This window comes from Bufo bufo, chromosome 2 (genome assembly GCF_905171765.1).
Source record: "Bufo bufo chromosome 2, aBufBuf1.1, whole genome shotgun sequence".
Classification (NCBI taxonomy): domain Eukaryota; kingdom Metazoa; phylum Chordata; class Amphibia; order Anura; family Bufonidae; genus Bufo; species Bufo bufo.
In genome coordinates, this window is record NC_053390.1 from 432,029,279 (window position 1) to 432,057,161 (window position 27,883).

Genomic DNA, 27,883 nt, shown 5'->3' on the forward strand with positions numbered 1-27,883 from the left:
AATAGGCAATGTGTTAGGTGGGTGCCTGTTCCCCATGCTCCAGTCCAGGACTTAGGGCATGCTCATGTCCAGGGATCCTATTTAATCCTGGTGAGGCTCTGTGTGAGTGGTCTCAGCCGGGTGGGCTGAGGCGGCCACGAGGCTAAGCGATAGCCTGAACTTTGGGGGAGTGTGTTGCCTGTGGACAGAGGCCTGGAGGCTTTGTGTGGTCCAAGCCAGGAGGGCTGAGAGACCACTATTCCCCAAGAGACACTGGACTGGAGACAGTGGGCGTACTGTGCTCTCTACAGCCAGGAGACTGTGGGACATTGGCTGAGAAAGCCGCATGTGTTCACAGGGTGTGAACAGAGACTTAGGTGAGTCAGGAATATTATTATGTTTAGTTAGAGCCGGGACGGGCGAGTGTTTATTATTTTTGTCATTTTGCTTGTGCTGGTGTATCACAATAAATGCACTGTTTGGACCTGAAACCTGGTGTCCTGAAGCCGTATCGGTGTAAATGATCCCCTAAAAGAAAGCTACCCCTCACAATATATATATATATATATATATATATATATATAGTACAGACCAAAAGTTTGGACACACCTTCTCATTCAAAGAGTTTTTTTTTATTTTCATGACTATGAAAATTGTAGATTCACACTGAAGGCATCAAAACTATGAATTAACACATGTGGAATTATATTCATAACAAACAAGTGTGAAACAACTGAAAATATGTCATATTCTAGGTTCTTCAAAGTAGCCACCTTTTGCTTTGATTACTGCTTTGCACACTCTTGGCATTCTTTTGATGAGCTTTAAGAGGTAGTCCCCTGAAATGGTTTTCACTTCACAGGTGTGCCCTGTCAGGTTTAATAAGTGGGATTTCTTGCCTTATAAATGGGGTTGGGACCATCAGTTGCGTTGAGGAGAAGTCAGGTGGATACACAGCTGATAGTCCTACTGAATAGACTGTTAGAATTTGTATTATGGCAAGAAAAAGCAGCTAAGTAAAGAAAAACGAGTGGCCATCATTACTTTAAGAAATGATGGTCAGTCAGTCAGCCGAAAAATTGGGAAAACTTTGAAAGTAAGGGCTATTTGACCATTAAGGAGAGTGATGGGGTGCTGCGCCAGATGACCTGGCCTCCACAATCACCGGACCTGAACCCAATCGAGATGGTTTGGGGTGAGCTGGACCGCAGAGTGAAGGCAAAAGGGCCAAAAAGTGCTAAGCATCTCTGGGAACTCCTTCAAGACTGTTGGAAGACCATTTCAGAGGACTACCTCTTGAAGCTCATCAAGAGAATGCCAAGAGTGTGCAAAGCAGTAATCAAAGCAAAAGGTGGCTACTTTGAAGAACCTAGAATATGACATATTTTCAGTTGTTTCACACTTGTTTGTTATGTATATAATTCCACATGTGTTAATTCATAGTTTTGATGCCTTCATAGTCATGAAAATAAAGAAAACTCTTTGAATGAGAAGGTGTGTCCAAACTTTTGGTCTGTACTGTATATATAATCATAAAAAAAAACACTATGAGATCTTATTGGTTATCTGATGTGTTGTACGATACCCACATGTACAGGGAAGTAATGACAAGACAGCAATTTGAGACAATCCTGCGATTTCTTCATTTCGCTGACAACACACGTGATGGCCCCAGCCATGACAGGCTTTATAAAATTAGGCCCCCACATAAATTATTTAAATTAAAAATTTTAAGAGGCCTACACCCCAGAAAAAAATATTGCCGTGGACGAGCCACTTGCCCTTTTTAAAGGCAGGCTTCAATTTCACCAATATTTGCCAAGGAAGAGTGCACGATTTGGGCTAAAAATGTATAAGCTCTGTGAGAGCGGATCTGGCTACACCATCAATTTAGAGTGTTTGAAGGCAAAGATACCCAGTTTTGCCCTTCTGAATGCCCCCCTTCCCTCAATGTGGCAGGTAAAATAGTGTGGGATCTTTTGCACCCTCTTTTAGATAAGGTGTACCACTTGTACGTCGACAATTATTAAAGCAGCGTACCCCTTTTCAGGTGCCTTTCAGTCAGAAAGACAGTGGCATGTGGCACCATACGCCGTAATCAAAGAGGCCTCCCAAGCCTTTTGTGAACCAAAAATTGAAGTCTGGGGAAATAAAGGGCATTTGCAATGGGGACATCTTGTAAAATATCGAGACAAATAAAATGTCCTCATAATGACATCTATACATCCAGACAGCAGCAGCCCTGTTCCTGTGCACGGCACAAATACCACTGTCTGTAAGCCTTTCTGCCTACAGGATTACAATAAAAATATGGGTGGTGTGGACCTTGCAGACCAAATGCTGCAGCCCTATAGCATGGTCAGGAAATCCCACATTTGGTATAAGATACTTGCAGCCCACCTTATGCAAGTAGCCCTGTATAATTCTTTTGTCATGTTCCAAAAAGCAGGGAACCAAGGAACATATCTTGATTTTCAAGAACAAATCATTAAAAATGTATAAATTGGAGAGCAGCGCCAGGATAGCAGTGGGGTAGCGTCATTTAGTCATGCCAGCAGAATTATCCCAGGGCAACATTTCCCATCAGAGGTGCCCCCTACTGCGAAAAAAAAGCAGAGCCCAAAAGAGATGTAGGGTTTGTTTCAAGAATGGGATATGGCGGGATACCATATATCAATGTGACACCTGTCCAGATAAGTCTGGACTTTGCACTAAGCAGTGTTTCCGCATTTACCATACTTCCCTAGATTATTAATTTAATCAAGTTAATTTTTTTTTACTTCTTTTATGCACTTTTGGCCATTTTAAATTTATTATGCAATCCACTGTTTTTTAACACTTCACATTTTATTATATTATTAGCCAATTATAATTTTACAAATTATAATTGGCTAATAATATAATCCAAAATGTAAAAATAAATTCTCATTATACCCCTAGATGAATACCGTAAAATAATAAAATTCTCACTACACCCCTAGATGAATACTTTAGGGGGTGTAGTTTACAAAATGGGGTCACATTTTGCGGTACCTCAGGGTAACTTCAAATGCGACACAGTGCCTGAAAATTATTCCAGTGAAATCTGCCCTCCAAAAGCCATCGTGCTCCATCTGTTCTAAGCTCTGCCGTGCACCCATATAGCAGTTGACAAGCACATATGGGGTGTTACTGTAAACTTCAGAATCAGGGTAATAGATATTGAGTTTAGTTTGGCTGTTAACCTTTGCTGTGTCACAGGAAAAAATTTATTAAAATGGAAAATCTGTGAAAAAAGTGAAATTTTGAAATTTTTATCTCCATTGTCCTTTAATTCTTGTGGAGCACCTAAAGGGTTAACAAAGATTGTAACTTCAAGTTTTAAATAACTTGAGGGGTGTTGTTTCTAAAATAGGGCCATTTTTGGGTGGTTTCTACTATGTAAGGCCCACAAAGTGACTTCATAACTGAACTGGTCCTTAAAAAAGTGGGTTTTAGAAAATTTCTTAAAAAATATAAAAAATGCTTCTAAAATTCTAAGCCTTCTAATGTCCTAAAAAAATAAAATGACATTATCAAAATGATGCCAACATAAAGTAGACATGGGGAATGTAAATTAATAACTATTTTGTGAGGTATCACTATCTGCCTTAAAAGCAGATAAAGGTGAAACATATTGACTCAAATTTACCATTAACATGAAGTACAATGTGTCATGAGAAAACAGTCTGAGAATGGCTTGGATTAGTAAAAGCATTCCTAAGTTATTGCCATATAAAGTGACACATGTCAGAATTGCAAAAATCTGTCTGGTCACGAAGGTGCAAAATAGCCCAGTCATTAGGGGTTAACAGTTTGCACTTTGCAACACTGTCCCTAGTGCATGAGCGTCTTGGCACATCTCTCTCTATGCTCAGCTCACAGGAAAATGCTAGTGACGGACACGGGATCAGCATTTTATAGGGCTCTACACACTTGTGACATCACAAGGGGATGTCTACCTACAGATTGGCTGGATCACGGCATTATGGGTGATCTCGTGTTTCCGAACTTATCTCCTCTACACTAATTTTCACTTTCTAACACATGCAGCCACCATTTTAGGAAAACTGATTTGTTACCACAAAGCGCAAGGAAATTCGTGTTCATTTAGATTTTCCTAAACTTCGGATTGATTCCACTTTGAATGCTTCGATTTGCTCAAGACTAGTTTCAGTAAAAGTTATCTCTTATATATATAAAAATGAGTTTCTGTCTGTCTGTCTAGACGTCTGTCTGTCTGGACGTACTTTATGCGCGACCAAATGACTGGACCAATCTTCACCAAATTTGGCACACAGGTACATCAGGTGTCCGGGAAGGTTTTAGACCGAGTCGCAGCTCTCTTGGACTTACTGTTCCTGAGATATTCCCCAAAAATTACCCACATTAGCCAATACAAGTCTGCAAGTCTTTCTCATCAATTCCCAACTGCCATAAACACAGTTTTACTCCAGGTTTCCATAACAACCCAGCCATTTTTCTTTACTGCTTAAAGGGGCGGGCTCTGTGGAGGTCACTGTTTTTAAAGGGGAGGGCACAGTGGAGGTCACTGTTATTAAATGAGCGGGCAATGTGGAGGTCACTGTTATTAAAGGTGCGGGCGCTATGAAGGTCCCTGTTAAATGGGCGGGCACTGTGAAAGTCACTGTTAAAGGGGCGGTCACTGTGAAAGTCACTGTTAAAAGGGCGGTCACTGTGAAAGTCACTGTTAAAGGGGCGGTTACTGTTAAAGGGGCAGTCACTGTGAAAGTCACTGTTAAAAGGGCGGTCACTGTGAAAGTCACTGTTAAAGGGGGGTCATCGTTTAAGGGGCAGCCACTGTAAAAGTCACTGTTAACCCCTTAAGGACTCAGCCCTATTTCACTTTAAGGACTTGGCCATTTTTTGCAAATCTGACCAGTGTCACTTTAAGTTCTGATAACTCTAAAACGCTTTGACTTATCCAGGCCATTCTGAGATTGTTTTTTCGTTACATATTGTACTTCATGACATTGGTAAAATGAAGTAACAAAAAATATTTTTTATTTATATAAAATATACCAAATTTACAAAAAATTTGCCAAAAATTGCAAATTTCCAAGTTTCAATTTCTCTACTTCTATAATACATAGTAATACCTCCAAAAATAGTTATTACTTTACATTCCCTATATGTCTACTTCATGTTTGGATCATTTTGGGAATGATATTTTATTTTCTGGGGATATTACAAGGCTTAGAAGTTTAGAAGCAAATCTTGAAATTTTGCTGAAATTTTCAAAAACCCAATTTTTAGGGACCAGTTCAGGTCTGAAGTCACTTTGCGAGGCTTACATAATAGAAACAACCCCAAATGACCCCATTCTATAAACTACACCCCTCAAGGTATTCAAAACTGATTTTACAAACTTTGTTAACCCTTTAGGTGTTCCACAAGAATTAATGGAAAATAGAGATACAATTTCAAAATTTCCCTTTTTTGGCAGATTTTCCATTTTAATAATTTTTTCCCAGTTACAAAGCAGGGGTTAACAGCCAAACCAAACTCAATATTTATGGCCCTGATTCTGTAGTTTACAGAAACACCCCATATGTGGTAGTAAACCGCTGTACGGGCACACGGCAGGGCGCAGAAGGAAAGGAATGCCATACGGTTTTTGGAAGGCAGATTTTGCTGGACTGTTTTTTTTTGACACCATGTTCCATTTGAAACCCCCCTGATGCGCCCCTAGAGTAGAAACTACGGGATAGGGTGGCAGAATTGTTGGTATTAGTTTAGGGTACATATGATTTTTGGTTGCTCTATATTACACTTTTTGTGAGGCAAGGTAACAAGAAATAGCTGTTTTGGCACCGTTTTTATTTTTTGTTATTTACAGCATTCATCTGACAGGTTACATCATGTGATATTTTTATATACCAAGTTGTCAAGGATGCGGCGATACCTAATATGTATTCATTTTTTTTATTTATGTAAGTTTTGCACAATGATTTCTTTTTTGAAACAAAAAAAATCATGTTTTAGTGTTTAAATAGTCTGAGAGACATAATTTTTTCTGTTTTTGGGCGATTACCTTGGGTAGGGTATGATTTTTGCGGGATGAGATGACGGTTTTATTGGCACTATTTTGGGGTGAGTGTGACTTTTTGATCGCTTGCTATTACACTTTTTGTGATGTAAGGTGACAAAAAATTGCTTTTTTTACACCGTTTTTATTTTTATTTTTTTTACGGTATTTACCTGAGGGGTTAAATCATGTGATATTTTTATAGAGTAAGTTATTACGGACGCTGCGATACCTAATATGTATACTTTTTTTTTATTTATGTAAGTTTTACACAATGATTTCATTTTTGAAGCAAAAAAAAACATGTTTTAGTGTTTCCATAGTCTGAGAGCCATAATTTTTTTAGTTTTTGGGCGATTACCTTGGGTAGGGTATTATTTTTGCGGGATGAGATGACGGTTTTATTAGCACTACTTTGGGGTGCGTGTGACTTTTTGATCGCTTGCTATTACACTTTTTGTGGTGTAAGGTGACAAAAAATGGTTTATTTAGCACAGTTTTTATTTTAATTTTTTTACGGTGTTCATCTGAGGGGTTAGGTCATGTGATATTTTTATAGAGCCGGTCGATACGGACGCAGCGATACCTAATATGTATACTTTTTTTTATTTATGTAAGTTTTACACAATAATATCATTTTTGAAACAAAAAAAAATCATGTTTTAGTGTCTCCATCTTCTGAGAGCCATAGTTTTTTCAGTTTTTGGGCAATTGTCTCAGGTAGGGGCTAATTTTTTGCGGAATGAGGTGACGGTTAGATTGGTACTATTTTTTGCGGAATGAGCCGGTCGATATGGACGCGGCGATATCTAATATGTCTACTTTTTTTCCCCCCTATCTTTTACCAATTTTTTTTTACTTTATTTAGGGAAAATGACATTTTTGTTTATTTTTACTTGAATCTTTTAATTTTTTGGGGGTAAAACTTTATTTTTCAACTTTTTTTTTACTTTATTTTTTGTCCCACTTTGGGACTTTAACTTTTGGGGGTCTAATCCTTTACAATGCATTCCAATACTTCTGTATTGGAATGCATTGGCTGTATGAGTAATACTGTGTGTATTACTCATACAGCTTCCGGCCTGTGAGATGGATCTCACAGGCTCGTCACCGGAAGGCAGCGCAGATGCCTAAGGAAGGCATCGCGCTGCCTTCCATGCCATCGGGTCCCCCCTACAGCCGCATAGGGACCCGATGGTATCGCCGCCCGCCACCCGCCGGATAAGGTAAAACCGCAAACCGCAGGTCTGAATTGACCTGCGGTTTGCGGCGATTGCCGATGCAGGGGGATCACATGACCCCCTCGGCGTTGTGACAGGATGCCCGCTGAATGATTTCAGCGAACATCCTGTTCCGATTAACCCCCACCGCGCCTCAATGAAATTTTAAAGTTAGGACTCGGCAAACATGCAAACATGGCGTACCGGTACGTCCTACGTCCTTAAGGGGTTAAAGGGGAGGTCACTGTGAAAGTCACTGTTAACGGGGCAGTCACTTTGAAAGTCACTGTTAAAGGGGCGGTCACTGTGAAAGTCACTGTTAAAGGGGGCGGTCACTGTTAAAGGGGCAGTCACTGTGAAAGTCACTGTTAATGGGGCAGTCATTGTGAAAGTCACTGTTAAAGGGGCTGTCACTGTGAAAGTCACTGTTAATGGGGCAGTCATTGTGAAAGTCACTGTTAAAGGGGCTGTCACTGTTAAAGGGGCGGCCACTGTGAAAGTCACTGTTAAAAGGGAGGTCACTGTGAATGTCAATGTTAAATGGGAGGTCACTGTGAAGGTCACTATTAAAGGGGCGTTCACTGTGAAGGTCACTGTTAAAGGGGCGGTCACTGTGAAAGTCACTGTTAAAGGGGCAGTCACTGTGAAACTCACTGTTAAAGGGGAGGTCACTGTGAAAGTCACTGTAAAGGGGCGGTCACTGTGAAAGTCACTGTTTAAGGGGTGGTCACTGTTAAAGGGGCGGTCATTGTGAAAGTCACTGTTAAAGGGGCGGTCACTGTGAAAGTCACTGTTAAAGGGGCGGTCACTGTTAAAGTCACTGTTAAAGGGGCGGTCACTGTGAAAGTCACTGTTAAAGGGGCGGTCACTGTGAAAGTCACTGTTAAAGAGGCGGTCACTGTGAAAGTCACTGTTAAAGGGGCGATCACTGCGAAAGTCACTTTTAAAGGGACAGGCACTGTGGAGGTCTCTGTTAAAGGGACGGGCACTGTGGAAGTCACTAGTAAAAGGGCCGGGCACTGTGATGGTCACTGTTAAAGGGGTGGTCAATGCTAAAGGGGCGGTCACTGTTAAAGAGGCAGGCACTGTAAAGGTCACTGTTAAAGGGGCAGGCACTGTTAAAGGGGTGGGCACTGTGAAGGTCATTGTTAAAGGGGCGGCCACTGTGGAGGTCAATGTTAAAGAGGCGGGTACTGTAGAGGTCTCTGTTATGGGGGAAATTGTCGATATCTTTTACGACACACGGAAACATAAAATTAAATAGATTAAATATACCCGTGCGAAGCCGGGTCCTTCTGCTAGTAATTTATACATTCATATCTCTGCTCCCAAGATGTGTTCAACTGTATGTGCACCTGAGAAAGCACATACAGTTAACGTTGGGACATGCGGCAGCTGTCCAGGGACCACAGGACAGAGGCCGAAATTCATGACTGTCCCCCTGGATCCGGGTTGGTTGGACTTGGAAGGCATGGTCTTAACTGCCTTTCTAGCTGTAGAAGTTAAAGGGAACCTGTCACCGGGATTTGGTGTATAGAGCTGGGGACATGGGCTGCTAGATGGCTGCTAGCACATCTGCAATACCCAGTACCCATAGCTCTGTGTGCTTTTATTGTGTAAAAAAAAAAAGATTTGATCCATATGCAAATTAACCTAAGATGTGCCCTGTACGTGAGATGAGTCCAGCGTGAAGGAGCCCAGCACCACCCGCATCCTCAGAATCTCCTCCTTGCTCCCCGATGTCAGAAAGCCAGAGCACCGTAATCTCACGATGCGCGAGCTAGTGCATGCACAGTGTTGTGATAGTGTTCCTTCCCTGTACTGGCATCAGCCTTAGGGAAGGAACTGCGCATGTGCTAACTCGCGCATCGCGAGATTACGGTGCTCTGGCTTTCTGACATCGGGGAGCAAGGAAGGAGGAGATTCTGAGGATGCAGGCGGTGCTGGGCTCCTTCACACTGGACTCATCTCAGGGACAGGACTCATCTCAGGTTAATTTGCATATGGATCAAATCGTTTTTTTTACACAATAAAAGCACACAGAGCTATGGGGACTGGGTATTGCGGATGGGCTAGCGGCCATCTAGCAACCCATGTCCTCAGCTCTATACATCAAATCCTGGTGACAGGTTCCCTTTAAGAAGCAATACCTTTAGTGAACATATGGCAGTGATCATGTAACCCAGGGATCACCACTCCAGCTGTTCTGAAACTACAACTTCCAGAATGCTCAATTCACCTCTATAAGAAGAGAAGAGGATACGGAATGAGCAGGGGGGCGCAGTCAGGTAAGGTCCAAAGGTTTGATTCTTTGAAGAGTGTCTTTAATGAAAATGATTTTCTTTTACAGGTGACGCATATTGGGTCTATTTTGAAGATACTTTTCAAAGAATCAAGTAGAGGTGGGACGAATCCAATTTTTTTCGAATCCGAATCCGAAAAGGTTCTTGAATCTATCGAATCTCGAATCCTACGAATCCTGTACATAAGAATTGTGTGAACAGTGTAAGAAAAAGTGATCCAAACACTTATGGGGGGGATCTGTGGATGACACTGCTATGGGGGGGATCTGTGGATGAAACTGCAATGGGGGGGGATCTGTGGATGTCACTGTTATGGGGGGGCTCTGTGGATGTCACTGTTTAATGGGGGGGATCTGTGGATGTCACTGTTATGGGGGGTCTGTGGATGGCACTGTTATGGGGGGATCTGTGGATGGCACTGTTATGGGGGGATCTGTGGATAGCACTGTTATGGGGGGATCTGTGGATGGCACTGTTATGGGGGGATCTGTGGATGGCACTGTTATGGGGGGGTCTGTGGATGGCACTGTTATGGGGGGATCTGTGGATGGCACTGTTATGGGGGGATCTCTGGATGGCACTGTTATGGGGGATCTCTGGATGGCACTTTTATGGGGGATCTCTGGATGGCACTTTTATGGGGGATCTCTGGATGGCACTGTTATGGGGATCTCTGGATGGCACTGTTATGGGGGATCTCTGGATGGCACTGTGATGGGGGGATCTGTGGATGACACATATATAACATCTTATGCTATGTGCCATCCACAGATCCCCCCCATAACAGTGTCCCTGCAGTGAGAATACAGGGGCTGGGGGTCGGCATCTGGATTAGGAATAACAGCAGGGACCGGTAAAGTCCCTGTATTCAAATGCACCAGCCCCGCTCACTGTAGTATAATCTTATGATCTAACCTGCATTGTTAAGATATAATAATCCATCTGTATTACTTACATTACAACATTAAGTTCCGTATCAGAGAGGAGGGAGGAGGCAGGCCGGGAGGATGGGCGGGCGGGCGGCGCGTCACTCACTACGTCCTGCGCCCGTGCCGCCTGCTTCATTCATAAAGTGAGCAGCGCAGGCACGTGACGTAGTAAGTGACGCGCCGCCCGCCCGTCCTCCCGGCCTGCCTCCTCCCTCCTCTCTGATACGGAACTTAATGTTGTAATGTAAGTAATACAGATGGATTATTATATCTTAACAATACAGGTTAGATAAGATTATACGACAGTGAGTGGGGCCGGTGCATTAGAATACAGGGACTGCACCGGTCCCCGCTGTTATGGATTCGTTGAATACGAATTTAGGAAATGAGGTTGGGATTCGAGTCCATGAATCCCTCGAATCCAACAAGATTCGAGGGATTCGTGAATTCGAGGGATTTGTCATCCCACCTCTAGAATCAAGCCTTTGGACCTTACCTGGTTGCGCCGCTGCTCATCCCTTAACCTCTTCTTTTCTTCGGAACTCGCACCCAGTGCCTGGAAATTGAAGCCTGGCCGCACCATCTTTTATACTTTCTACATGCTACAAGTGGAACCCATTCAGGTGAGAACCTTTAGCTTAGAAAATTTACCATTTCTCTTGCGGTCCTACCTATGAAGCGCTGCCCTCCCTCATTTCTTTAGCAGTTCTCCTCTATGGATGTTTGGAGAACAGCCAAGCAAGTTTACATGCTGGGAGTTGTAGTTTCACAGTAGTTGGAGTGCCGAAAGTTGCTGACCTTTGATAAAAACTCTAGTTCACATTTTGCAGTTGACGCATTTGAACATATAAAAAAAAATCATGTTTGACATTAATTATGGTCCCTGTTACTTGTAAAAGTCTTTGCTACTAGTCAAATCTACAGAGCAATGCAAACCTGCAACAAGTTTCTTTCAGGGGCTGAGTGAATGTGAGAGAGAGCAAGAAGAAATTGGATACAAATAAAATGTTTTTGATTCACTTACCACAAGTGGCAGAGATCTTGAGAAAAACAGTGAACAGCAGGGCAGGATGGCAGGCTGGCATGTCTGCCCTGGATAACACACACGGACCTGGATCTTCTTCCCTCTGGTGTGGAACAGGTAATGAACTTAGATCATGCTGAATATAAAGCCTTTTCCAGCCCCAGAAAGAGGGGTCTACTTGCAAGAGACGAAATAAGAACCCAAGTAGAATCTGAGAGGAACTGGAGGCAACTCAAAATGTAAAAGAACACTAACAGTGTATGCCTGTGAACTTTTTTCTACTTACTTGCTGTAGACAGTCTTTTCCCCTTTTTTATATTTTTTTTTGCTGTGCTGTCATGTTTTGCATGCCATCATTGTTTTTTTTATTTTTGTTTGAGAGCTCCTAATTCATAGCAGTGCCAATTACTAGTGCAGACAGATTTCCTTAAATACCATTTCCCTAATATAGTGTTATTATTGGAATCACGTTGTATACCTGTAGCTAGTGTCAGAATGGGGTTGCTTGGACCCACCAGAGGAAATTATACTGGGGGATTTCACTTCACCTGTACAGAAAATGTGAGTATACAGCAGATGAAGCCGAGCTAAAAATCACTCTGCCAACTGTGATAACACATGTCCAGGGCCGTCTTTAACGCGGGGCAAAAGGGGCAGCTGCCCCGGGCCCAGTCGCTCCTGGGGGGCCCAAGGTAGCTGCGTCTTGAGCCCCGCTGGCTCGTAAAATATCTTGGCTCCGCTGGCTCCGTGTCCCAAAAACTACCGTAGCAGGCCAGCCGGCCGCGTAACGTCACTCACTCTGTCACGCACCTGCTCCGCCTGCTTCATTAATAAAGTGGGAGGAGCAGGCTTGTGACGGAGTGAGTGATGTTACGCTGCCGGCCGGCCTGCCTGCTACGGTAATTTGTTAATGGGAAGATAAACCTCCACTGACACTGACTTTTCCCTCTCTCCAGAGCCGAGGATGCATATGTAGGGGACGAGCGCTCAGCCGACAAATCATGTGTATGGTGACCTTTAGGCCCCTTGCAGACGAGCGTTCCTCCCGCAGCGATTCCGCATTGCAGCACCAGGCCTGACCTCCCAGCACTGACGGGATTCACATAGCATTATATTGATTTATGATGCTACGTAACCCTTACAGTTCTGGAATGTATTGGATAACACTGGCAGCATTATGAGATAGCTGTGTAAGTGTGTATGCAGAGATAGCTGTCAGTCACTGATACAGATGTAGCAGGGTTAAAACACAAACTCTTAACTCATGACATGTCGTAGTTTTACTCCAGTCGCTTCTTGGCATGTTTGCCGCGCTGCCGCCGGAACTCCGGCCTGCCCCCATTATAGTCAATGGGGCCAGACCGGTAGTCCAGGGGCACGCGTGCACTAGCGGCAGCATGGATCCGACAGGCTGTTAACCCGCTGGAACAGCCTGCCGGAGTTCCTTGTCACTAGTGGGAAACTACGCTTACACAAAAAATGCTATTAATCACTGAGAACACATCTCCAGTGTACAACTACAGATGTAGTAGAGTTAACACACATGCTTTATGAGACGTGTTATCTAAATTAAATGCGTTAAGCAAACACCTTCAATTGCTTTTGCTTCAAGATAACGTGATAAGTTAAGAAATTTGAGTCTGTATCAGTGACTGACAGCTATCTCTGTATACACACTTACACAGAGAATCTATCAATCACTGAAAACAACTTCCTGTGTACAACTATCAGCTATCTATGTATTCACATTTACACAGGCAATGCTCTCAATTAAATAAAACACCTCCCCTGTGGACAACTATCAGTGACTGACAGCTATGTATGTATACACACTTAGACCTAGAATACTATCAGTCACTGATAACATCTGCCCGTGTATAACTATCAGTGACTTACAGCTATCTATGTATACACACTTACACAGAGAATGCTATCAATCACTGATAACACCTCCCTGTGTACAACTATTAGTGACTGAAAGGTATCTATGTATACACACTTACACAGAGAATATTATAAATCATTGATAACACTTCTGCTGTGTACAACTATCATCAATTTACAGCTATCTATCACTTACACAGTGAATACTATCAATCACTGATAACACCTCCACCATGAACAACTATCAGTGACTGACAGCTATCTATGTATACACACACAGAGAATACTATCAATCACTGATAACACCTCCCCTATGTACAACTATCAGTGACTGACAGCTATTTATGTATATACACTTACACAGGGAATGCTATCAATCACTGATAACACCTCCCCATGTACAGCTATCAGTGACTGACAGCTATCTATGTATACACACTTACACAGAGAATGCTATCAATCACTGATAACACCTGCCCTGTGTACAACTATCAGTGACTGACAGCTATCTATGTATATAGAATTAATAATGTCCCAATAGTGACCCCCAGTATTAAGGCCTCCATTAGTGGCCCCCATTATTAATAAGGCCACAATAAGTGGCTTCCAGTATTAATAATGCCCCATTAGTGGCCCCCAGTATTAATAATGTCCCATTAGTGGCCCCAGTATTAATAAGGACCCCATTAGTGGCCCCAGTATTAATAAGGACACCATTAGTGGCCCCCAGTATTAATAATGCCCCATTAGTGGCCCCTAGTATTAATAATGGCCCGTTAGTATCGCCCAGTTATAATAAGGCCCCCATTAATGGCCCCCAGTAAAATGAATGCCCCCATTAGTGCCCCTCTAGTATTACTTTTCCTCCATTAGTGGCTCCTAGTATTAATAATGCCCCTATTAGAGGTACAGTATTATTAATGCCCCCTTCCCCACTCTTGTGAAAAAATAAAAAAATTAAACTCACCTCATCCATTTGATCGTACCGCAGTGAACACTCACTGCTGACTGGATGCACAGGACAAGAACTGCACTCCATCGTGATGACGTTCCGCAGGTGCTGCTGCTTCCAGTCAATGCTGCGAAATGTCATCACACTGGAGCGCAGGTCATGTCCTGCACATCCAGTGAGCAGTGAGTGTTACCCACGGAGCATTCAAATGGATGAGGTGAGTTTTATTTATTAACACAAGCAGAAGAGGGGGGCAAAGGATGTACTAATGAGCACTCCACAATGTAAGTGTTTATTAGTAATAGTGCACAGGTGGCAAACCTACGCATAGCTCACACAGAGCCACATGCCCACAGAGAGGGTTATGGGTGCTGCCTCTGGCACGTGTGCCATAGGTTCGCCACCACTGTCATTTACTGTGTATGGTATATGCTGTTACTTTATATTTACGAAAATTTGGAATACATATTCATATGGACCTAAAGAATAATAATCCAATGACACCATTCTATATTTCTTTAAAGGGAACCTGTCACCAGGATTTTGGGTATAGAGCTGGGGACATGGGCTGCTAGATGGCCGCTAGCACATCCGCAATATCCAGTCCCCATAGCTCTGTGTGCTTTTATTGTGTAAAAAAAACTATTTGATACATATGCAAATTAACCTGAGATGAGTCCTGTCCCTGACACATCTCACGTACAGGACTCATCTCAGGTTAATTTGCATATGTATCAAATCGATTTTTTTTTACACAATAAAAGCACACAGAGCTATGGGGACTGGGTATTGCGGATGTGCTAGCGGCCCTCTAGCAACCTATGTCCTCAGCTCTATACACAAAATCCCGGTGACAGGTTCCCTTTAACAGCTGTTTCATTTTCAAGGCTGGGGATCACATATATATATGACAGGATGGCAGTGTGTGCCCTGTGGGCAACACGCTAATCACTAACACTGTCCTAAAACATTTTAAAAAAAAACTGTTCTTTATACATTTTAATTTGGTTATACTGTATATACCCTAATGTCTCTTTTCTATTTAAAAAAAAAAGACAATATGCAGAATAGTACAGAAATTTGTATACATTTATTGAGAGGTCAAGGTTTTGAAAGCAGATAGTCTGTTCTAGAGTTCCACCACACATTCTGTCCCAGGATACTTTGGTAGGTTCAAGTCATATTTCTTCTGTATATCATAAGGCAAAAATCTCCCAGCAATAAAGTGTTTCCCAGAAAAATGAATAGCACACGTCTTGGGCGCAGACAAAGAAATGAGCACTTCAGGATTAATTCCTTCAGAATTGCCAGCCTCCATATCCCATCCTGCCAGGTAAACAGATAAGTATTAGTAACGAGTTGCTACAAATACAAATGAGACAAATTAGAGCAAGTATACACATTCTGAAAAAGATGGTAGGTAGTGTTGAGCGAGCATGCTCGGCCAAACACCAGTTCGAGTCTCCTCCCCCGCACGTTTGTTGGCTGCTATGCAGGAACTGCCAGCCGGATCCAGCAATCTGTATGCAAACGGATACCATTTTTTAGACGGATCCGGATGCGGATCCGTCTCACAAATGTATTGCAATACTGGATCTGTCTCTCCGGTTGTCATCCGGAAAAAACGAATTGGTTATTTATCTTTTTCACATTTTTAAAGGTCTGCGCATGCACAGACCGCAAACCGGATCCGTTTTTCCGGAACACTTAGGGCCGCATCCGGCATTAATGCATTTCAATGTAAAATTATGCAGTATGCTGCGGCATCTTCTCTGTCCAAAAACCGTACAGTGACTGAACTGAAGACATCCTGATGCATACTAAATGGATTGCTCTCTATTCAGAATGCATTAGGATAAAACTGATCAGTTTTTTTCCGGTATTGAGCCCCTAGGACGGAACTCAATACCGGAAAAGAAAAACGCTAGTGTGAAAGTACCCTTAGGCAGGGTTAGTGTTAGGGTACTTTCACACTAGCTTTTTTCTTTTCCGACACTGAGTTCCATCATAGGGGCTCAAAACCGGAAAATAACTGATCAGTTTCATCCCCATGTATTCTGAATAAAGAGAAATCCGTTCAGGATGCATCAGGATGTCTTCAGTTCAGTCACTGAACTGCGTTTTGGACAGAGGAATTCTCTCCGTCCAAAATTTCGGATCTGTTGCCGGAATGCCGGCATTGAAATGCATTAGTGCCGGATCCGCATGCGCAGACCAGTAAAAATATGAAAAAAATAATAGAAACGGATCAGTTTGTCCGTATGACAAACGGAGAGACGGATCCGTTCTTGCAATGCATTTTTGAGATGGATCCGCATCCGGATCCATCTACAAATGCTGTCCGTTTGCATGCATGAAGATTGCCTGATCCGGCGACGGAACTGCTTGCCAGATCACTGTGCCGCAAGTGTGAAAGTAGCCTTAGAGACCCAAAAGTCCTTTTAAGGACTATTGTTGTGTCTGGCAGTAATATATATTTTTAGCGCAACCTGCGCTAAATTGCGTGCAATTGTAGAGGCCCAAAAGTCCTTTTAAGGACTATTGTTGTACCTGGCAGCAATATATATTTTTAGAGCAACCTTCAAGTCTAAAAGGTCATTGCTGAATCATTCACTGCACCCATAAAAGACTCTTTTGCCGCTCGTAGCAATAATCGCTTCATGAAAAGGTACCTTAACCACCTCCGGACCGCCTAACGCAGGATCGCGTTCCGGAGGTGGCAGCGCTGCGCACAGTCACGCATATACGCGTCATCTCGCGAGACGCGAGATTTCCTGTGAACGCGCGCACACAGGCGCGCGCGCTCACAGGAACGGAAGGTAAGAGAGTTGATCTCCAGCCTGCCAGCGGCGATCGTTCGCTGGCAGGCTGGAGATGTGTTTTTTTTAACCCCTAACAGGTATATTAGACGCTGTTTCGATAACAGCGTCTAATATACCTGCTACCTGGTCCTCTGGTGGTCCCCTTTGTTTGGATCGACCACCAGAGGACACAGGTAGCTCAGTAAAGTAGCACCAAGCACCACTACACTACACTACACCCCCCCCCCATCACTTATTAACCCCTTATTAGCCCCTGATCACCCCTAATCACCCCTGATCACCCCATATAGACTCCCTGATCACCCCCCTGTCATTGATTACCCCCCTGTCATTGATCAACCCCCTGTAAAGCTCCATTCAGACGTCCGCATGATTTTTACGGATCCACTGATAGATGGATCGGATCCGCAAAACGCATCCGGACGTCTGAATGAAGCCTTACAGGGGCATGATCAATGACTGTGGTGATCACCCCATATAGACTCCCTGATCACCCCCCTGTCATTGATTACCCCCCTGTCATTGATTACCCCCCTGTAAAGCTCCATTCAGATGTCCGCATGATTTTTACGGATGCACTGATACATGGATCGGATCCGCAAAACGCATCCGGTCGTCTGAATGAAGCCTTACAGGGGCATGATCAATGACTGTGGTGATCACCCCCCTGTCATTGATTACCCCCCTGTAAAGCTCCATTCAGATGTCCGCATGATTTTTACGGATGCACTGATAGATGGATCGGATCCGCAAAACGCATCCGGACGTCTGAATGAAGCCTTACAGGGGCATGATCAATGACTGTGGTGATCACCCCATATAGACTCCCTGATCACCCCCCTGTCATTGATTACCCCCCTGTCATTGATTACCCCCCTGTAAAGCTCCATTCAGATGTCCGCATGATTTTTACGGATGCACTGATAGATGGATCGGATCCGCAAAACGCATCCGGACGTCTGAATGAAGCCTTACAGGGGCATGATCAATGACTGTGGTGATCACCCCATATAGACTCCCTGATCACCCCCCTGTCATTGATTACCCCCCTGTCATTGATTACCCCCCTGTAAAGCTCCATTCAGATGTCCGCATGATTTTTACGGATGCACTGATAGATGGATCGGATCCGCAAAACGCATCCGGACGTCTGAATGAAGCCTTACAGGGGCATGATCAATGACTGTGGTGATCACCCCATATAGACTCCCTGATCACCCCCCTGTAAAGCTCCATTCAGATGTCCGCATGATTTTTACGGATGCACTGATACATGGATCGGATCCGCAAAACGCATCCGGTCGTCTGAATGAAGCCTTACAGGGGCATGATCAATGACTGTGGTGATCACCCCCCTGTCATTGATTACCCCCCTGTAAAGCTCCATTCAGATGTCCGCATGATTTTTACGGATGCACTGATAGATGGATCCGATCCGCAAAACGCATCCGGACGTCTGAATGAAGCCTTACAGGGGCATGATCAATGACTGTGGTGATCACCCCATATAGACTCCCTGATCACCCCCCTGTCATTGATCACTCCCCTGTCATTGATTACCCCCCTGTAAAGCTCCATTCAGATGTCCGCATGATTTTTACGGATGCACTGATAGATGGATCGGATCCGCAAAACGCATCCGGACGTCTGAATGAAGCCTTACACGGGCGTGATCAATGACTGTGGTTATCACCCCATATAGACTCCCTGATCACCCCCCTGTCATTGATCACCCCCCTGTCATTGATCACCCCCCTGTCATTGATCACCCCCCTGTCATTGATCACCCCCCTGTCATTTATCACCCCCCTGTCATTTAGCACCCCTCTGTAAGGCTCCATTCAGATATTTTTTTGGCCCAAGTTAGCAGAATTTTTTTTTTTTTTTCTTACAAAGTCTCATATTCCACTAACTTGTGTCAAAAAATAAAATCTCACATGAACTCACCATACCCCTCACGGAATCCAAATGCGTAAAATTTTTTAGACATTTATATTCCAGACTTCTTCTCACGCTTTAGGGCCCCTAGAATGCCAGGGCAGTATAAATACCCCACATGTGACCCCATTTCGGAAAGAAGACACCCCCAGGTATTCCGTGAGGGGCATATTGAGTCCATGAAAGATTGAAATTTTTGTCCCAAGTTAGCGGAACGGGAGACTTTGTGAGAAAAAAATTAAAAATATCAATTTCCGCTAACTTGTGCCAAAAAAAAAAAATTTCTATGAACTCGCCATGCCCCTCATTGAATACCTTGGGGTGTCTTCTTTCCAAAATGGGGTCACATGTGGGGTATTTATACTGCCCTGGCATTCTAGGGGCCCCAAAGCGTGAGAAGAAGTCTGGTATCCAAATGTCTAAAAATGCCCTCCTAAAAGGAATTTGGGCACCTTTGCGCATCTAGGCTGCAAAAAAGTGTCACACATCTGGTATCGCCGTACTCAGGAGAAGTTGGGGAATGTGTTTTGGGGTGTCATTTTACATATACCCATGCTGGGTGAGAGAAATATCTTGGTCAAATGCCAACTTTGTATAAAAAAATGGGAAAAGTTGTCTTTTGCCAAGATATTTCTCTCACCCAGCATGGGTATATGTAAAATGACACCCCAAAACACATTCCCCAACTTCTCCTGAATACGGCGATACCACATGTGTGACACTTTTTTGCAGCCTAGGTGGGCAAAGGGGCCCATATTCCAAAGAGCACCTTTAGGATTTCACAGGTCATTTACCTACTTACCACACATTAGGGCCCCTGGAAAATGCCAGGGCAGTATAACTACCCCACAAGTGACCCCATTTTGGAAAGAAGACACCCCAAGGTATTCTGTGAGGGGCATGGCGAGTTCCTAGAATTTTTTATTTTTTGTCACAAGTTAGTGGAAAATGCTTATTTTTATTTTTTTTTTTTTTTTTTCATACAAAGTCTCATATTCCACTAACTTGTGACAAAAAATAAAAACTTCCATGAACTCACTTTGCCCATCAGCGAATACCTTGGGGTCTCTTCTTTCCAAAATGGGGTCACTTGTGGGGTAGTTATACTGCCCTGGCATTCTAGGGGCCCAAATGTGTGGTAAGGAGTTTGAAATCAAATTCTGTAAAAAATGACCTGTGAAATCCGAAAGGTGCTCTTTTGAATATGGGCCCCTTTGCCCACCTCGGCTGCAAAAAAGTGTCACACATCTGGTATCTCCGTAATCGGGAGAAGTTGGGGAATGTGTTTTGGGGTGTCATTTTACATATACCCATGCTGGGTGAGAGAAATATCTTGGCAAAAGACAACTTTTCCCATTTTTTTATACAAAGTTGGCATTTGACCAAGATATTTATCTCACCCAGCATGGGTATATGTAAAAAGACACCCCAAAACACATTCCTCAACTTCTCCTGAATACAGAGATACCAGATGTGTGACACTTTTTTGCAGCCTAGGTGGGCAAAGGGGCCCACATTCCAAAGAGCACCTTTCGGATTTCACAGGTCATTTACCTACTTACCACACATTTGGGCCCCTAGAATGCCAGGGCAGTATAACTACCACACAAGTGACCCCATTTTGGAAAGAAGAGACCCCAAGGTATTCGCTGATGGGCATAGTGAGTTCATGGAAGTTTTTATTTTTTGTCACAAGTTTGTGGAATATGAGACTTTGTATGAAAAAAAAAAAAAAAAAAAAAAATCATCATTTTCCACTAACTTGTGACAAAAAATAAAAAATTCTAGGAACTCGCCATGCCCCTCACGGAATACCTTGGGGTGTCTTCTTTCCAAAATGGGGTCACTTGTGGGGTAGTTATACTGCCCTGGTATTCTAGGGGCCCAAATGTGTGGTAAGGAGTTTGAAATCAAATTCAGGAAAAAATGAGGAGTGAAATCCGAAAGGTGCTCTTTGGAATATGGGCCCCTTTGCCCACCTAGGCTGCAAAAAAGTGTCACACATCTGGTATCCCCGTACTCAGGAGAAGTTGAGGAATGTGTTTTGGGGTGTCTTTTTACATATACCCATGCTGGGTGAGATAAATATCTTGGTCAAATGACAACTTTGTATAAAAAAATGGGAAAAGTTGTCTTTTGCCAAGATATTTCTCTCACCCAGCATGGGTATATATAAAATGACACCCCAAAACACATTCCCCACCTTCTCCTGAGTACGGAGATACCAGATGTGTGACACTTTTTTGCAGCCTAGGTGGGCAAAGGGGCCCATATTCCAAAGAGCACCTTTCGGATTTCACAGGTCATTTTTTACAGAATTTGATTTCAAACTCCTTACCACACATTTGGGCCCCTAGAATGCCAGGGCAGTATAACTACCCCACAAGTGACCCCATTTTGGAAAGAAGAGACCCCAAGGTATTCGCTGATGGGCATAGTGAGTTCATAGAAGTTTTTATTTTTTGTCACAAGTTAGTGGAATATGAGACTTTGTAAGGAAAAAAAAAAAAAAAAAAAATCATCATTTTCCGCTAACTTGTGACAAAAAATAAAAAGTTCTATGAACTCACTATGCCCATCAGCGAATACCTTAGGGTGTGTACTTTCAGAAATGGGGTCATTTGTGGGGTGTTTGTACTGTCTGGGCATTGTAGAACCTCAGGAAACATGACAGGTGCTCAGAAAGTCAGAGCTGCTTCAAAAAGCGGAAATTCACATTTTTGTACCATAGTTTGTAAACGCTATAACTTTTACCCAAACCATTTTTTTTTTACCCAAACATTTTTTTTTTATCAAAGACATGTAGAACTATAAATTTAGAGCAAAATTTCTATATGGATGTCGTTTTTTTTGCAAAATTTTTCAACTGAAAGTGAAAAATGTCATTTTTTTGCAAAAAAAATCGTTAAATTTCGATTAATAACAAAAAAAGTAAAAATGTCAGCAGCAATGAAATACCACCAAATGAAAGCTCTATTAGTGAGAAGAAAAGGAGGTAAAATTCATTTGGGTGGTAAGTTGCATGACCGAGCAATAAACGGTGAAAGTAGTGTAGGTCAGAAGTGTAAAAAGTGGCCTGGTCTTTCAGGGTGTTTAAGCACTGGGGGCTGAGGTGGTTAAAGGGCTTGTCTGGGGAGGGGGTGGAATTCCTTGCAAATCATTACAGTTGAGGCTGGGCAGAGACACACAGCATTATAAATCATTATAATGCCATGAGGTCCAGTCAAAGGAGCAGTGTCTACTATGGGAATTCACGCTCCCACATGGAACGTGTTTCATGCAGTGAACATGCTCGTCTGAAAATGCCCTATATCACCATCTGTGGATGGGAGTGGAGGGAATTGTTGGGTATTTATTAAGAAGAAAATCTCTAGGGATTGGTAGGAAGTAGTGTTGATCGAGCATGCTCGGCCGAACACCACTTCGGCTCGAGCGGCGCGATCCTCGGAACATCGCGGTGTTCGGCTGAATACCGCGTGTGCTCGAGCGCAGTGCTCAAATCTCCTCCCCGCACGTTTGTTGGCTGCTATGCAGCCAATAAACGTGCAGGTAAGTAATGCCACTCACTGTAATGCCGTAGCCATTATAAAGCACCCGATGACATGTGGTTCGGCTCAGTGTTAGTCAGGGAGAACTGTGCTGTAGAAGGGACAGATAGTGTAGGGAATTGATTCAATTGAATTTAATTTTTTTGTTAGGCAGGGTTGGTGTTAGAGACCCAAAAGTCCTTTTAAGGACTATTGTTGTGTCTGGCAGCAATATATATATTTAGCGCAACCTGCACTAAATTGCGTGCAATTGTAGAGACCAAAAAGTCATTTTAAGGACTACTGTGTTATCTGGCAGCAATATATACTATTAGCGCAACCTGCGCTAAATTGCGTGCAATTGTTAGAGACCCAAAAGTCCTTTTAAGGACTATTGTATCTGGCAGCAATATATATTTTTAGAGCAACCTGCGCTAAAGAACTTGCAATTGTTTGGCCACTGCAGACAGCAACATTATCTGCACTACATCTCCTGTGTAACGTGTGCAAAGCCTAAAAATATCTGTGACATCCAGTGTACTTTTTCCGTAGACGGTGTCCACTGCAGACAGTTACATTACCTGCGCTACATCTCCTGTATAACGTTTGCGCATCCTAAAAATGTCTGTGACATCCAGTGTACTTTTTGCGTAGATGCTGCGGACAGCGACATTATCTGCGCTACATCTCCTGTTTAACGTATGCGCATACTAAAAATATCTGTGACATCCAGTGTACTTTTTCCATAGACGCTGCGGACAGCGACATTATCTGCGCTACATCTCCTGTTTAACGTGTGCACATACAAAAAATATTTGTGACATCAAGTGTACTTTTTCCGTAGACGCTGCAGACAGCGACATTATCTGCGCTACATCTCCTGTTTAACGTGTGCGTATACTAAAAATATCTGTGACATCCAGTGTACTTTTTCCGTAGATGGTGTCTGCTGCAGACAGTTACATTACCTGTGCTACATCTCCTGTATAACGTTTGCGCATCCTAAAAATATCTGAGACATCCAGTGTACTTTTTCCGTAGACGCTGCGGACAGTGACATTACTTGCGCTACATTTCCTGTATAACGTTTCCGCATCCCGAATATCTGTGACATTGACTGTAATTTTTTCTTAGCCGCTGGTGACAGCAGAGCCATTACCTGTGGTACCTCTCCTGTATAACGTTTCCACATCCCAAATATCTGTAACATTGACTGTAATTTTTTCTTAGCCGCTGTTGACAGCAGACCCATTACATGTAGTACCTCTCCTGTATAACGTTTCCGCATCCCAAATATCTGTGACATTGACTGTAATTTTTTCTTAGCCGCTGGTGACAGCAGCGCCATTAACTGTGGTACCTCTCCTGTATAACGTTTCTACATCCTAAATATCAGTGACATTGACTGTAATTTTTTCTTAGCCGCTGATGACAGCAGCGCCATTACCTGTGGTACCTCTCGTGTATAACGTTTCCGCATGCCAAATATCTGTGACATTGACTGTAATTTAGTTGCGCATAGACTTAAAAAACTGTGCTACTGTACGTGTGACATACTTGCAAACATATATACCATTTAATATGATTAAGGCGAGCAGTAAGGGACGGGGAAGTGGTGTGCTGCTGATGGCGCACGCAGAGGCCGTGGCCCTGGGCATGGTGAAACTGTGCCTGCTGGCAGAGCACAAGAAACACACTCATCCACGATACCTAGCTTCATGTCTCAGTTTGCAGGGCGGCGCAGGACACACCAGTGTGACTAGGTGGTCGGTTGGATTGCAGCAGATAATGCTTCCAGTCGGTTAAGCACCACCCTGTCTTCCACAAAGTCCAGTCTCAGTAGCCAAGAGTCTGGTCAACAGAATCCTTGCCCTGATCCTCCTTCCTCCCACCATGCAGAGTCTTTAAAAACAAGTGATCCCACACTCTGATATTCCGAGGAGCTCTTTTCATCGCCATTCCTTAATTTGGGCCTCTCGCCCGCTTGCAGAGGGACATGAGGAGATCTTGTGCCCTGATTTCCAAACTCTTGAGCATCCACAGTCAGGAGAAGATGGCGGTGGGGAACGGCAATTAGTGTTTCACGAGGTGGATGATGATGATAAGACACAGTTGCCAATAACTCAACGGCAATTAGTGTTTCAGGAGGTTGATGATAAGGATGAGACACAGTTGTCAATAAGTGAGGTTGTTGTTAGGTCAACAAGTCAGGAGGATGACCAGAGTGAGGAAGTGGAAGAGGAGCTGGCGGACGATGAAATCACTGACCCAACCTGGGAAGGTGTCAAGCTGAGCGAGGACAGCAGTACAGAGGGGGAGGGATCCGCAGCACCGCAACAGGCTGGAAGAGGCAGTGGGGTGGCAAAAGGGAGAAGGCGGGCCACACCTAACAGGCCCGCAACTGTTCCCCGGAGCACCCCCTTGTGGAGATCTCCATTGCCAAGGGGTAGGTGTTCCACAGTCTGGAGCTTTTTTGATGAAAGTGCGGACGATAAAAGAATTGTCATTTGCAACCTGTGCCGTACCTAAATGAGCAGGGGTGTGAACACTAGCAGCCTCACCACCACCAGCATGATCCGCCACATGGAATCAAAGCACCCTAATAAGTGGGTCCAACGCCTGGGTCCACAATCACGGTCTGCGGGTCAGGGGCGTCGTTAAGTCAAAACATTCGGGGCTTGAGACCCGGATGTTTTGACCACTGCCCGAATGTTATGCTGGCAGGGCCGGCCACTCTGACTCTCCTGCGCTACTCTACACCAGCCAGGCCGCTCACAGGACAGGAGGATACATTTATAAACTGTAATCCGTATCCGTATCCTGAAGTAACTGAACATTAAATCAGCGTTCATCTCATTACTATCTTACACACTCAGCTCTGGAAACATGCAGTGCGGGCGACGCTCGTTCACTGACGTCACACGCCTGCTCCTCCCACTGCATGTTTCCGGAGCTGAGTGTGTAAGATAGTAAAGAGATGAACGCTGATTTAAAGTTCAGTTACTGCAAGATACAGATTACTGAGGGGATGATCTGTGGGGTTGCCCAGACGGCTAGGCCCTCACAGTAGTTATTAACCCCTTTCAGCAGTCCCCCATTCACTGAAGGGGGGACTGCTGAAAGGGGTTAATAACTACTGTGATGGCGGGACTGCTGAAAGGGGTTAAAGTACAAGGGGGGTGGGGGGATGATCTGTGGGGTTGCCCAGACGGCTAGGCCCTTAACAGTAGTTATTAACCCCTTTCAACAGTCCTCCATTCACTGAAGGGGGGACTTCTGAAAGGGGTTAATAACTACTGTGAAGGGGGACTGCTGAAAGAGGTTAATAACTACTGTGAAGGGAGGACTGCTGAAAGGGGTTAATAACTACTGTGAAGGGTGGGGACTGCTGAAAAGGGTTAATAACTACTGTGAAGGCCCCCCAGGCGATGGGTCATGGCTTCATGGGGTGGGGGCGTGGCTTAACAGGGGCGTGATACAGTGGGCTTGTGCCCTGGATGTTTTCAGACCCTAGCAACGCCCCTGCTGCGGGTCACACCACTGCCTCCTCTTCCCCTGTGTTATGTGCTGGCCAATCCCCTGTCCAAGACGCAGGCCTAGATGCCTCCCGCCCTGCACCTGGACTTTCGCAAGCACAATCAGCTAGCACATCCACTTCTGTGTCCCAGTGCAGCATACAGATGTCCATACCCCAGGCCTTTGAACAAAAACGCTAATACCCAGCCAACTACACACAGGCCATAGCACTAAATGCGCACCTTTCCAAATTGCTGGCCCTGGAAATGTTGCCATTTAGGCTTGTGGACACTGAGGCTTTCCGCGGCCGCCCTCATTACTCAGTCCCCACCCGCCGCTATTTTGCCCAGTGTGCCGTCCCCACCTTACACCAGCATGTGTCCCGTAACATCACCCCTGCCCTGACCAACGTAGTTATTGGGAAGGTCCACTTAACGACTGACACATGGACAAGTGCTTGTGGCCAGAGACGCTACATTTCCCTGACGGCACACTGGGTGAACGTTGTGGAGGCTGGGAGCGATTCTTACCCTGGGATGGCACAGGTGCTACCGACGCCAAGGATTGCGGGTCCAACTTCCATCAGCATTTCCATCACCACCTACATTAGTGACTGCAACCCCCCATTCTCCTCCTCCACCTCCACCTCTGAATTGTCATCTTGCAGCACCATTCAGCCATCAGTCAGTAGCTGGAAGCAGTGTAGTACTGCAGTGGGGAAGCGGCAACAGGCCTTGCTGAAACTTATTTGCTTAGGTGACAAAAAGCACACCGCCGCAGAGCTGTGGCAGGGTATAAGGGACCAGACTGAGCTGTGGCTCTCGCCACTCAACCTACAACCAGGCATAGTTGTGTCTGATAATGGCCGTAACTTGGTGGCGACTTTGGAGCTCGGCAAGCTCACACACATACAATGCCTAGCCCACGTGTTAGTGGTTCAGCGGTTTCTCAAAACCTACCCAAATTTACCTGAGCTACTGCTGACAGTGCGCCACGTGTGTGCCCATTTCTGAAAGTCATCTACAGCTGCCGCCGGTCTGGCAGCGCTGCAGCAGCGCTTGCAATTGCCAGCTCACCAACTGTTGTGCAACGTGAGCACGCGCTGGAACTCCTTGTTCCCCATGTTGGCCAGGCTTTGTGAGCAGCAGAAAGCAGTAGTGGAATACCAGCTGCAACATGGTCGTCGCCTTTCCAGTCAGCTTCCGCTCTTCACAAGCGATGAGTGGGCATGGATGTCTGACCTCTGTGAGGTTGTACGCAACTTTGAGGAATCAACACAGATGGTGAGCAGCGACGCCGCTATTATCCGCGTAACCATCCCACTTCTGTGTCTACTGAAATGCTCGCTGCTCGCAATGAAGGTGAATGCTTTGCATGGGAAGAGGTGGAAATGGGGGAAGACAGTACACAGGGTGATAGCCAGACCATCCTCAGTTCGTCTTCTCAGCGCAAATTGTATGATGATGAGGAGGAAGAGCAGGAGACAATTGCCTCCGCTACAGAGGGTAGTTCCCATAGCAGGTTTATTCCATCTGTTCAGCCGAAGAGAATGAGGAGATTGAGAGTCAACCTCCTGATGACGACAGCGAAATCTTGCCAGTTGGGACTCTGGCACACATGGCTGACTTTATGTTATGCTGCCTTTCTCATGAACCTCGCGTTATACGCATTTTGGCCAACATCGATTACTGGTTGTTCGCCCTTCTCGACCCCCGCTACAAG

The 27,883-nt window shown here is 44.4% G+C and overlaps 2 protein-coding genes across 2 annotated transcripts in view; both read right to left on the reverse strand.

The window, feature by feature from the left end:
• The window catches only part of CILP2 (cartilage intermediate layer protein 2), a 61,323-nt gene extending 49,603 nt beyond the window's left edge, over positions 1–11,720 (reverse strand). Inside the window, exon 1 of the mRNA XM_040420364.1 lies at positions 11,523–11,720. Coding sequence (XP_040276298.1) covers positions 11,523–11,583 — 61 coding nt within the window. The 5' untranslated portion in view covers positions 11,584–11,720. The remainder of the gene's footprint in view (positions 1–11,522) is intronic.
• Positions 11,721–15,481: 3,761 nt separating this feature from the next.
• Positions 15,482–27,883, reverse strand: part of YJEFN3 (YjeF N-terminal domain containing 3) — a 332,305-nt gene continuing 319,903 nt past the window's right edge. Inside the window, exon 6 of the mRNA XM_040420365.1 lies at positions 15,482–15,684. Coding sequence (XP_040276299.1) covers positions 15,488–15,684 — 197 coding nt within the window. The 3' untranslated portion in view covers positions 15,482–15,487. The remainder of the gene's footprint in view (positions 15,685–27,883) is intronic.